Source organism: Lepidochelys olivacea, assembly GCF_965140295.1.
Source record: "Lepidochelys olivacea isolate rLepOli2 genome assembly, chromosome: 7".
In the NCBI taxonomy this organism is placed as follows: domain Eukaryota; kingdom Metazoa; phylum Chordata; order Testudines; family Cheloniidae; genus Lepidochelys; species Lepidochelys olivacea.
Window position 1 is genome coordinate 91,833,951 of NC_140417.1, and position 11,954 is coordinate 91,845,904.

At 42.5% G+C, this 11,954-nt stretch overlaps 1 protein-coding gene across 2 annotated transcripts; it reads right to left on the reverse strand.

The window, feature by feature from the left end:
• Window positions 1-4,036: 4,036 nt before the first annotated feature.
• Window positions 4,037-7,104, reverse strand: CH25H (cholesterol 25-hydroxylase). 2 transcript variants are annotated; one of them, XM_084633119.1, is made up of 2 exons: window positions 7,020-7,104; window positions 4,037-5,070 (listed from the first exon to the last, which is right to left on the reverse strand). In XM_084633119.1, exon 2 carries the CDS (start codon window positions 4,992-4,994, stop codon window positions 4,107-4,109), a length of 888 nt encoding a protein of 295 aa, XP_084489245.1. In that variant the 5' UTR covers window positions 4,995-5,070; window positions 7,020-7,104; the 3' UTR covers window positions 4,037-4,106. The 2 variants fall into 2 exon arrangements, with proteins under 2 accessions (XP_084489245.1, XP_084489246.1); XM_084633120.1 differs by having other exon boundaries at window positions 7,008-7,065.
• Between the last annotated feature and the right edge of the window lie 4,850 nt (window positions 7,105-11,954).

Below are 11,954 nucleotides of genomic sequence, written 5' to 3' on the forward strand. Positions count from 1 at the left end.
CTGAGATCAAGTCACCTCTCCATGATGTTCATGGGAGAAAAAAAAAACATTGACCCTGTAAAAACAACAAGAAGTCCGGTGGCACCTTGAAGACTAACATTTATTTGGGCATAAGCTTTTGTGAGTAAAAAACCCACTTCTTCAGATGCATGGAGTGAAAATTACAGATACAGGCATAAATATATATTGGCACATGAAGAGAAGGGAGTTACCTTACAAGTGGAGAACCAATGTTGAAGGCCAATTTAGTCAGGGTGGATGTAGTCCACTCCCAATAATAGATGAGGAGGCGTCAATACTGAGAGAGGAAAAATTGCTTTTGTAGTGAGCCAACCACTCCCAGTCCCTATTCAAGCCCAAATTGATGGTGTTAAGTTTGCAAATGAATTGTAGCTCAGCAGTTTCTTAGAAGTCTGTTTTTGGAGTTTTTTTTGTTGAAGTATGGCTACTTTTAAATCTGTTATTGAGCGTCCAGGAACATTGAAGTGTTATCCTACTGGCTTTTGTATGTTACCATTCCTGATGTCTGATTTGCATCCATTTATCCTTTAACATAGAGACTGTCCAGTTTGGCCAACGTACATGGCAGAGGGGCATTGCTGGCACATGATGGCATATATAACATTAATAGATGTGCAAGTGAATGAGCCTCTGATGGTGTAGCTGGTGTGCTTGGGTCCTATGATGGTGTCATTAGAGTAGACATGGGGACAGAGAAGACAACGGGGTTTGTTGCAGGGATTGGTTCCTGGGTTAGTGTTTCTGTGGTGTGATGTGTAGTTGCTGGTGAGTATTTGCTTCAGGTTGGGGGGCTGCCTGAGGATTGGCCTGCCTCCCAAGGCTTGTGAGAGTGGGGGATCATTTTCCAGGATAGGTTGTAGATTGTTGATGATATGCTGGAGAAGTTTTAGCTGGGGGCTGTATGTGATAGCCAGTGGTGTTCTGTTATTTTCCTTGTTGGGCCTGCCCTGTAGTAGGTGATTTCTGGATACTGCCAGGTTCCCTATTTGACCAGATGTTCCACTCAAAAACCAGACACCTGGCAACCCTAACCTAGTGGGCAAAACACAGTACCTCCACTAGCAGAGACCTCACTGAACTCTAGCATTAACTCAGTATTAATTCAAAGAGAGCACTTACAGAATTACCAGTCTCATTTCCTGTAGCATCTGTTCATAGGTTTTTGTTTTTATTTTTAAACAGAGATACTATCCAAGTATTGGCTTGGCTTAACCTTGTTTAGCACGGAGATCTGACAAGATCACATCATCATATGTCAAGTATAATACCGAACTCCCATTGAAGCCACTGAACACCACCACTAGAAGTTAAGAATTTGGCCATCTGAAGTCAGTGGAAATTTTTCCTGAGTTTAAGAGTAGGGTTTTGAGCCTTGCATTACTTCAAAGCTGATATACTGGTTAAAGAGAAATCAGAGATTATAATTTGTCTCTCATTTGCCATAAAAGAGAACACTTCCTTTCCTTGCCCTGCATCCCACAATATTTAAGATTATTATAATCAGGCAGATTAGATGGGTCTTTATTTCTGCTTAGTCAGTGAACACATCAGCTGGTTATATTCTTTTAAAAAAATCTAAGCTTATTTAGTCCCTTTTAAAAACAAAAATGTGATTTTAGGTTAACATCTTTTTAGGGTAACAAAACTGTCATGTTTCATAGATTTTTATATGGAGATATTTCATGAGCAAAACAATCGCCCCAAGCAGCTACTAAGAATGTCATATGGCTTCCCTCCAAGCCTTCTGCCCCTCCCGCAAATATTTCCAAAAGTGTGCTGCCACCTTTACCATACAACCTGACAGTCTCAAACAGCAACAAAGGCCTTTATTCCAGGTTGGGTTTACTAGAAATCCAGAGCAGGAGCTTTTCAGGATTTGCAGTCAAAGGACCAATGCTCTCCTACTTCACTAATAGAACTCCCAGTGAAGTCACTAGGGATTTTGCTGAGAGAGGAGCATGGGATCTGCCCCAGACTTGTATGTTTACATTCTTCTATGAGCCTTTTATTTCCGGACTATCCTGACAATGTTATCGATAACTATGTTCTGTGACAGGGTCAGGCCAGACTGCTACAGGGGAGTGCCGGAGGGAAGGTATATTAGCCTCAGGATAAGCAGGTCCCTCTTCCACGGTAACTGAGCTGGGGTTATTCCAGGTTAATTAGGACACCTGGAGCCAATTAAGAATCTTCCAGAACAGGTTAAAAGCCTTCCCCAGACAGTCGCGGGGTGATAGACGTTGTGGGAGTGGAGGCGAGCTGAGCAGTGCGGAAGCTGACAAGGATCAGGGAAGAACCCCACAGGTATAGAGATTGGGGAGAAACCCTACCCTAAACAGGAGCTAGGGACCCTTCCAGGTCCAAAGACCTGAAGAAAAGGACCCTTCTAGAGGGGAGAGACTGAGCTGTGCATTTGCTGTGGTGCTGTCACGCCCAGAAGGGTTACCAGAGACTAGGGGTTATTCTTTCCCCGGCAGGAGGGTCGGGAGGAACCCCGCTCAGGCAAAGTGGGGACAATAAGCCAAGGGGTGTGGGGAAGTAACCCAGGGAAGCTAGCAGCTTTTCCTGGGAACTGGCAGCATGAGGCTGCTACTTGTAGGGTCCCTGGTTTGGGGCCTGGAGTAGAGGGTGGGACCACCCCCTCCTGCCTTTTCCTCTCACTGGATGTCCGCCAAGGAGGCCAGAAGCCTCAGTGAAGCAGTGAGGGCCTAGCAGGCCCAGAAACGGGAAGGCTGCTTGGAGACAGAATTTCCCCACCAACTATAAACCGGGGGAAAATTCTGAGACACAATCCTGAGGCCTGATCCTGACCCACCGCTAGAAGGAAGCGCGGGACCCACCAAGGCAGAGAAGAAGCCCTGTTACAGCTCTTACAAGCCTTAAAGCTTGTTGTGCTTCAACCAATGCCCTCCAAGATTCATGAAAATAATGAAAAAATTCCTCAGTTTTGTGGGAATTCCAGTCTGATTCCTAGCCAGGTTTTTGCAAGTCAACAACAAGTAATTTGGTTGGAGGACAGTTACAGGAATTTCAAGTCAGACGCCTATGAAAGGGTCATTCTACTCTCATGTATATCATAATACAGTGGAAATTATTCAAACTCAAAATCAATATGAGTGGAATTTGGCCCAGATTTTTAGACCGAATTCTACCTTTCTTTGTATCATCAAAAACGGAAAATTATTAAATAAACTCTCTTGACTAGTGCTTTATTTTGGAGGACAAGCAAACGGTCCTATTCTGATATTCAGCATATGTATTTGTCTACATAAACCTAAATATTTTAATAAGAAAACTCCTGCCTCTGGAATCGAAACAAACCCCAAACTGTGCAGACAGAATCAGAAAGACAAGGTGGGTGAGGTAATATCTTTTCCTGGACCAACTTCCGCTGGTGAGAGAGACAAGCTTTCAAGCTCTTCAACAGGACATTGTACCAATAGAAGATATTACCTCAGCCCCTCTTGTCTCTCTAAGATCCTCGGACCAACAACAATACTGCATATAGACAGAATCATACATTTTCTGAGGACTAAGGACCAAAATTTAAGAAAGCAAAACATAGTTTTAAACAAATATAAAGATTTATTTTCCACTTAAAAAAATAGAGAGTATACTGGGGTATGCAATATAAGGATCCAAATTATTGCAAAGAACAAACAGAATCAGATTAGACATTTAATGCCATCCAGCAGCAACCTTTTTTAAATAAGATATTTTCTTGGAATTCTTAATGCACACTATGTGCATTGGTTCTATTCATATCACAAGTCATCCTATAACAGTAAGAAAATATGTCTCTGTATGTATAAAACACAGTAACACAATATGCTTTATAAAAGCTGGCATAGTCAAAGGAAAGAAGGCAGTGAGCGTTTCTTAATGCTTTCCTTATAATGTGACATTGTTTCCAAACACGTAGTAACAGACCTTACATATGCAATTCCATAAATATATATACAAACATTAAATTAGATTTGTTATAAATGATTTCACATTTTATATCTGTGGCTCGGGAAAAAATTATACTCTTCTTTTAATTTATTAGCTGTACAAAATTAGCTAGGTAACAGACGAATTCCCTGTTATTGTTGTGAATGTGCGTGAGCAAGTGATCCAAATAGTCTGTCCCAGTGGGTGAAGTAAGGAGCATAGTTACATCTGAACTTCAGGTGATGGAGATCGTGATGCGGAGCTCCTCCATACAGGCCAAATGGTATCAGTCTGTTTGTTGACCATGGAAGTTCATAGCCTGAATGATCCTCCACTGACAGCCAGATATTAACAAGGAAGAAAATCATTTCTGTCAAAGGATGGCATTTCAGCAACACTGGATTTATGGCAGCAAAAAATCCCAGTGAAAGTAACTCCCAAACACTTGAGTACTGTGTGGTAAGAGCAAACGTAGATACATGCTTATGATGAACCTTGTGAAAAGTCTTGTAGAGCCAAGGCACCTTATGATGAAGCAAATGCCACAGAAAATACTGGAAGTCAAAGAGAAGCAGGCAAACAGTTACATCCAGCAGGACCCTCGGCAACTCTGGAGCCATTGCTGGTAAATCCACTGGTCTCCAGTACCAATGAGCAACTGTCACTGGGAAGATAAAGACAACGTGATGATAGACACATTGAACCATACAAGGTACCATCATTCCCAGAGTTGGATAAATCAGAGGCTGGATTTTGTATTTTCTCACGGCTGGTACTTTAGTGCTTAAGAAGTCCAGTGCAATGTAAGGAAGACAGAAAGTCATGTAAGCTGTAAACGAAAACAGCACTGGAAAGTAAGGTGACTGGATCAGTGGCTCCTTTGCTTTAACAAAGTCCCAGAAAGGCTGCAGAGTGACTGGGTCTAGCCTCTTTTCCATTCCGTAGCTGGGCAGCTCTCTGTGAAGCACGCTGCAGTTCATGTTGATGCTGGCTGAGGCTGCTGTGGTTGTGCTGCTTTTGTAAGACTTTACCCCACCCATTTAGTGACATCACACCAAACATGGTCACAAGCACTCCAGAAGGAAATCCCTCTCAATCCAGAAGCAACGAAGTGCACTACAGAGTCAGAGCAGGTAGATCTGTATCATTAGCCCACCTATACTGGAGACTAATTTTGTAAATTGATGACTAGTTACAGGGCAAGGCAATCATTAATATACTAAAAAACCCGCACTGTATTATATGAATGGTAAGTAGAAACAAACTAGTGTGATATCCCTGAACACTAGAAACAGGAGAAAAGGTTGGAGTAGGATTTGCTGTGCTGCTTCACCCCGTACATTTTCAAGAATTGTCATTTTACCATTTTGTAAATCAAAGTAATGGTAGCTCTGCCTTGACACCCATAGCTACACATTAATCAGGTCAAAGTGTTGTATTTTTCTATAATTCATACTAAAAGATTTACCTGAATTTAAACCCCACATATGACCCCCAAACTCTTTTGAGATGAGAAGGGTAGAAATTGGAACCCAGGTCCACACATATTTTGCAAACAGCCATTATAGGAAAGGGTTCCCTCACCCTGGATCCTTCTCTGTAAACAGTCCTTACACACTCCCCTGCCAAGGACACCACCATGAGCTTTATTTTTACCATATGCTATACAAGTCCTTGTCCCTATCAATATGAGGCTTTTACCTTCTGCCCAGACACAGGGCTTGGTTTCCCTGGTCTTTCCTTCCAGCCTTGCCTACCCCACCTCCTTCCCTTTTCACTGTGATCTGCTGACAAGCTGAATCACTTTAACTGGTTAATCACCTTGTGCTCAATCAATTATCTTCTCAATTTGTCCCATGTGGGGATGTTTAAAAAGTGCACAAAGCGGTGAGTCTGACTTAGGCTACTCACTCCTAATCCCCATAATGGGCACAATCAACCCCCTAAATCAGAACAGCACCAAGCTGTGGAGCTGAATTTCTGCCTTTGGCCCACATCTGTCTAGTTCACAGCGCATATTCAGGTTGTGATCCTGGACCCACTGAAGTAAGTGACATTGACTTAGGCTGGGTGCAAAACTGGGCCCTTGGTTATTTTATTTTATTTAAATACATCATCTCACATCAAACTGAGGTGTTTTTGTCAGTCCACATCAAATAGTACAACATTAACGCACACTAGGGAACTTTTAGTGCACACCAGCAGGGTTCACACGGGCCAGTTAGCACACAACACATTAGTGCACACTAGAATTTACACCCCTCTGGTGCAGACTAATGCACCATGTGGACAAGCCCCAAGGTTTCGGTGTCCATGTAAAGCAAACTGAAAAACATTTCAGTTACTGAGCACACTATTGAAATAAATACTTTCATACCCTCTCTGTATTTAACTCATCATTATACACCTAGCTTTTTTCACTCAGTTCATGATGCTGCCAAAGCTTCCATATGCTACAGGATTGCAAATTGGTACCTCACAAAAATCAGAGGGTCTTGCTATAGAGATTAGGTAGAAAAACCCATATATTGGAATGAGGCCCTGCAGATGAATACCCACAGAATGCCACAAGTGCATGACTCCAAAACTCTGTCCCAGTCCCAGCTGCCAGCAGGGATGCTCACAATGTGGAGCTCCTCTGCACAACCCTAACAGCTTGATGAGGGAAATTCAGACCCTGAAAGATCTGCCATCAAGAACAAAATGTTAACAATGAAGAAAATTCTGTATTTGATTTTTTTCCCCCAGAATATTTTGATAGGGACCCAAGATCAGCATTCAAAGCAGAGTGGGTCAAAATTCCATCCAACTGTCCTCAGTTATGGGGATACATCAGAGGGCAGGTCCCAATGAACATTAAGCCCCTTACCGGAAAAGGGAGTTGGGGAGCAGGGTAGGCAAGCTCTGTAGGAAAGCAGCTGGAGAGGAGAGTCATTCAAGGCTTGCCTAAGCTACAGATACTACAACAAAGGAGGGGAAAGGCTTCCCTGTCTTTTATTTTAGAACAAGCCACTAAGCATGATGCAAAAAGGGAAGATAACTGGGGTCCTTACATAAAGACTCACCTCCAAGAAGCTGTGTGAAACAAGCTGTATAATCCCTGTGGTTGAGGTCTGTAAAAACAGCATGTGCTAATAGCGCTTAGGTTTGTTCTGAGGTTGTTCAGAAAGCCCCTTTGAGATAACAAGAACTAAATACAGAGTATTATTTATGAGTGCAGCTGCACCACCTTGTGGCCAAAACCAGATTTCAAATGGCTTTATCAATGACATAAGATTAAGTGATTTTAAGATAAAAGCTTGTATCAAACAGACTTAGTTATAATGGCTATTTTGGAAGTAAAGATTTGCTTTATGCTGTTATTGGTGAATAATAAAACATTAAAAGTAGTTTCTAATTCAGATGAATTTTCATGAACTGCTGGGACTCAAAGCTGCCAGCAAAATAAATTGTTTCCTCAAAGTTTAACTTAGTCCCAATAACTAATTAAAAAACAAACAAACAAACAAACCCACACATTGATGTAACTTTGATCACAATCCAAGATTTACTTAGTCCTTCAATTTACTTAGTCCTTCAATTCAGTAATGGCAAAATTGTTTACGCGGTCTATGGCTGAAACTAACAGCTTTAATATCAGATAAGTATTTATGTTTTGCAAGGTGCTGAGTATAGGACATACCTTTTTTATTTCTGTGGGTTTTTTTTTTTAAATACACTCCTACATGCCTTCAGAGGACCAGGAGAAGAAGATAAATCCAAATTCATCTCCCAGACAGCTTCATTGAAAGCTCTAGCCCACAATTCTAATCAGAAGCTTTTTGGCCCAGATGTTTTAAAGTGTGTGGACAAAACACATCCTTTTGTATACACAAAACACTTGATGTGGGCACACACATTGGAGTCTGCAAATACTGGACTTATGCATATGCTTCACGTTGCATGTCTATTTTTTTAAATGTAGGCCTGGGTATCTATTGATTGATTAACTGTGTCTCTAGTCTCTTGCTTTCTTGATCCTGATCACCTCATTAGACTATAAGCCTAACTCAGACTTGGTCTACACGTAAAAGTTTTACCAGTATGACTATTTCAGTTGTGGGAGGGGGGAGGAGTTGACTTTTACTAAAACAGGTACACTGATACAAGCCCTAATGTGGATGCACTTATACCAGTTGAGTTATTCTCCTGCACATACAGGAATCAACTTTATACAGATATTACTGCATCCACATTAGGAAGGGTTGCACCACTTCAACTATACTAGTATAGCTGAAATGGCACAACTTTCTACCGTCTTCAAGTCCTCAATAGAAGGAATACCATGTTCCCTTTGCTCTCATACTGGTGCATTTTTATGCTGTTCCAAGTTGTTTTATACCCCCAACCCTCAAGCGTCCTAATATTATACAAGTAGTATATGAAAAAAACCTTCCATTTCCAATGGAAAAAGTTTCTTGCAACATCAGAAATTCTTTGTAGAAGAAACTCACCTAAAGCGTCAAACATGGTAAGATGACACTGATGGACATATAAGGACACTCTTTATGGATGCCTGTAACATGACTTCCGCTGCAAGTGATAATGTGAACACTACCTGGAAAGTGAAAAGGAGGGTGACCCAGAAAAACATCATGCAGAACAACAGAGAAAAGTGAAATCCATCAACATGACACTCAGAAGCCCGAACATATCAGCAGAAGACTGAAATAAATGGTGGAAACTAGTGGATGCCCTATGCACCTCAGGGTGCAGGATGCTAAAGAAAGAAGTGTAATAACCCAGCAGATGGCAGCTATGAGAATCAACAGTTGGGAGGAGCACTATCTTGGCAGGAATGTGTGTATAGGGGGTGGGGGGAAGAGCCGTGGTGGAAGGAGTGTGTTATTCTGGCTGCGAGTGTGTGTGAACCCAAGGAACAGGACTGTGATGGACACTGCAAGACTGGGGCTGGAGGTGAACACCAGGCCCACCAATGGGGGGCAGGGAAGGGGGGGCAATTGAGCACCTCCAGAGGTGGAGAAAGAAATTATGCCATTGGGATTTTTTTTTCCTTTTACTGTTTCACTGTTGCTATTGAATTCTCTTAAGTCCCCCATACCCGTTTAGTCTGTTGCTCTGAACCCATTTCCATGCCGAATAGTCTTTTATATAAATGGTCTTAGAACTTGTGTTTAGGTTTTTGTGTCGGGGCTTCAGGCTCCACGCAAGCAAAGGGGGGTCCCCTGCACAACCCAAAGAGAAACAGGTGCAGGTACATGCTACCTTAGGACAGGAGTTCCCAGACATTTGCTTTATCCAAAGGGGCAATAAGGTAGTAGTCTGCCGTAGGGAAATTGCCAGGGTGTTAGCAGGGGCTTGTCTCCGATCCGCAGAGGGCTCCCCAGAGCAAGCTAATCTTGCTAACCCTTGGAAGGACACGGATACAGCCTTCTGCTCAAAGATGGACAACACAAGCAGTAATTCTTCAAAAACAAAATAATATTTATTTAGAAGAAATGAGTAGTTAACAGTGTATCTAATAAAGCAAGAAAGAATACATAAAACATAGTAAAACACAATAGAATTACATTTGAAGAGTCATATAATAAAGCAGAGAAACAAAATTAAAAAAACAACACCACAGAATACACAGGACATACAGACCATATAGCAGTTACACTGTAATAGGTATATACAGACCCTGCATACACAAAGGCCTTAGTGTTAATGTTATAATCCGATAGTGTTGTTTAATTTAATGTAGTATGCATGACCTTTGCATGCACGTAAAAGAGACTATTTCAATGTTACAGATTTAATTTTAAATCATTTGCTTAACACTAACATCCTGTGAGCGGTGATCAGCCGGTCATGCGGGATGGGTGGGGTGGATCTCACTCAGACACAGGCATCCAGCTTTACTGACAGGCATGCCCAATCATTCCTTTTTACGAGAGACAAAAATCACACTTACTTCTACTTTTTGTAAAGCCCTCTGATATGGTCCCTAAAGGTCATCCTGCTCTGTCACAAAAGGAAGGCGATGCTGTTGGGGCTGCAGCGATGTCTTCTTCAGGCTGTCTCGGTAGCCTTGGTTTCTGCTGCCTTAGAGGCTTCTGTAGCTACTGAATTCTAAAGCTGCTGCCCTCTGGAAGATTCTGCTGCCGCTGCTTCTGCAGGTAGCTGCTTTCTGCAATCTTCTCAAGATGCTGTTGCAGTTGTCTCAGCTGCTGTTCTCACTGCTTCTTGAGGCTTCTGATCTTCACAAACCGCCAAAACTCCATGACTAAGCCTGCTGTCAGCCTTATCTACAGGAACTCCTCACTTAAAGTCAATGTTAAGTTGCTGATCAATTAAGGAACATGCTCGTTTAATTTTGCAAAATGCTCCCTTCTAACGTCGCTTGGCTGCCGCCTGCTTTGTCCACTGCTTGCAGGAAGAGCAGCCCATTGCAGCTAGCTGGTCGGTGGTTGGAACCAGGGTGGACCACCAGCCCCCCATCAGCTCCCCGCTCCCCTAAATTCTCTGTGCAGCAGCGGTCCCTCCCCCCACTGCCATGTGCTGCTCCTGCCCTCTTTGCCTTGGAGCCACTCCCAGAGACTCCTCCTTGCTATGGGGGGGGAGGAAAGAGGGGGGCTAATGCCAGGGTGTCTCCCTCTTCCCCCTGCTCACCCCATCTCCATAGAGCAGGGGGGACACACAATGGAGGGAGCTTCTAGGCAGAAGCTGTGGTCTCAGGTCTCAGCAAGCTGATTTAATTAACTAGGCAGTGTACTGAAGCCTGGGGTCAGCTACTTGGAGGGGAAATGTGCATTTTTTTCACTCACACACAGGGTGTGTTTCTGTCTCTGTCTCCCCTCCCTCCTCTGCTGCCTTGTAGAGTGTGAGAGTTAACCATTGAGGGCTCAGTCAATTGCTAGTTCATTTAGCAGTAAGGCGTTCCCTGGGAAATGTCCCACCCTCTTGACTCCACCACCTCAACCAAGCTTGACAATCATCGTCGCTATGTACCAGTATTAAATTGTTTGTTTAAAACTTATACTGTGTGTGTGTTTGTATATATATAAGACTTTTGTCTGGTGAAAAAAATTTCCCTAGAACCTAACCCCCTCATTTATTTTAATTCTTATGGGGAAATTGGATTCGCTTAACGTCACATTTTTCAGGAACATAACTACAACATTAAGTGAGGAGCTCCTGTACTAGCTGCTCTTGCAAGGTCTGCTCATTAACATAATGTATTAGCCTGGCTCAGCCAATCAGCTTCCTGTACTTATCATATTTCTAGATCATTCCTATTACATCATACCTATAGATAGCTAAGCTCCTCCCTTTGATGCCATCTTGGGTAGAGCTCCTCCCTCTGATCTATTTTTAGATAGCAAAGCTCTTCTCTAGGAATTGTGGGAACTTTCCATACCCTAACCCTGTGTCTTTCACAGAGGATTATTGTGTCCCCTATTTTGAATTTCTAACTTTAAACTATCACTAATTACTGTTTATCTAAAGCCTTAATCTTAAAACTAACTACTGTTTTGTGCAAGTCAGTGTCCTGATACTGTCACCACCTTAATTTTTTCAATAGGGAGAGGTGAAATTTCCACAATATTTAAACTCCTTTTTTTCAGTTTTTCTCTGCCAGTCTCTATCAAGGTGCTGCAAGGTTTTTCAAAACAGCTAAAAGCAAAATCATGTTACAAGACCAGACTAGAATGAAGGTGCAGTGTCAAAAATTACACAGAAAATTTAATGATGTCTTTTCAGCCATCAGGTGCTATTTGAGCTATCTATTGTGGTACACTACAACTGGCTGAAACCCTCTGTGAATGCCCAGTGCACAGACCCTGATCCTACACTGGAACCCTGGGTAACCACCCAATCTCAGCTGAGATACTCACAAGGGTCCTGTATTATAGTCTCCCCCAGTTCCAACACACAACCCCTAAACCATGTTCCTTGGTCAGAAAGCCCAACATGACTGTGGCTTGACGAAGATGGGGATAGTGAGCATGAGTAAA

Coding starts and splice junctions, on each gene's coding strand:
- CH25H (XM_084633119.1), bottom strand. CDS start 4,994: ATGGGTGGGGTAAAGTCTTACAAAAGCAGCACAACCACAGCAGCCTCA.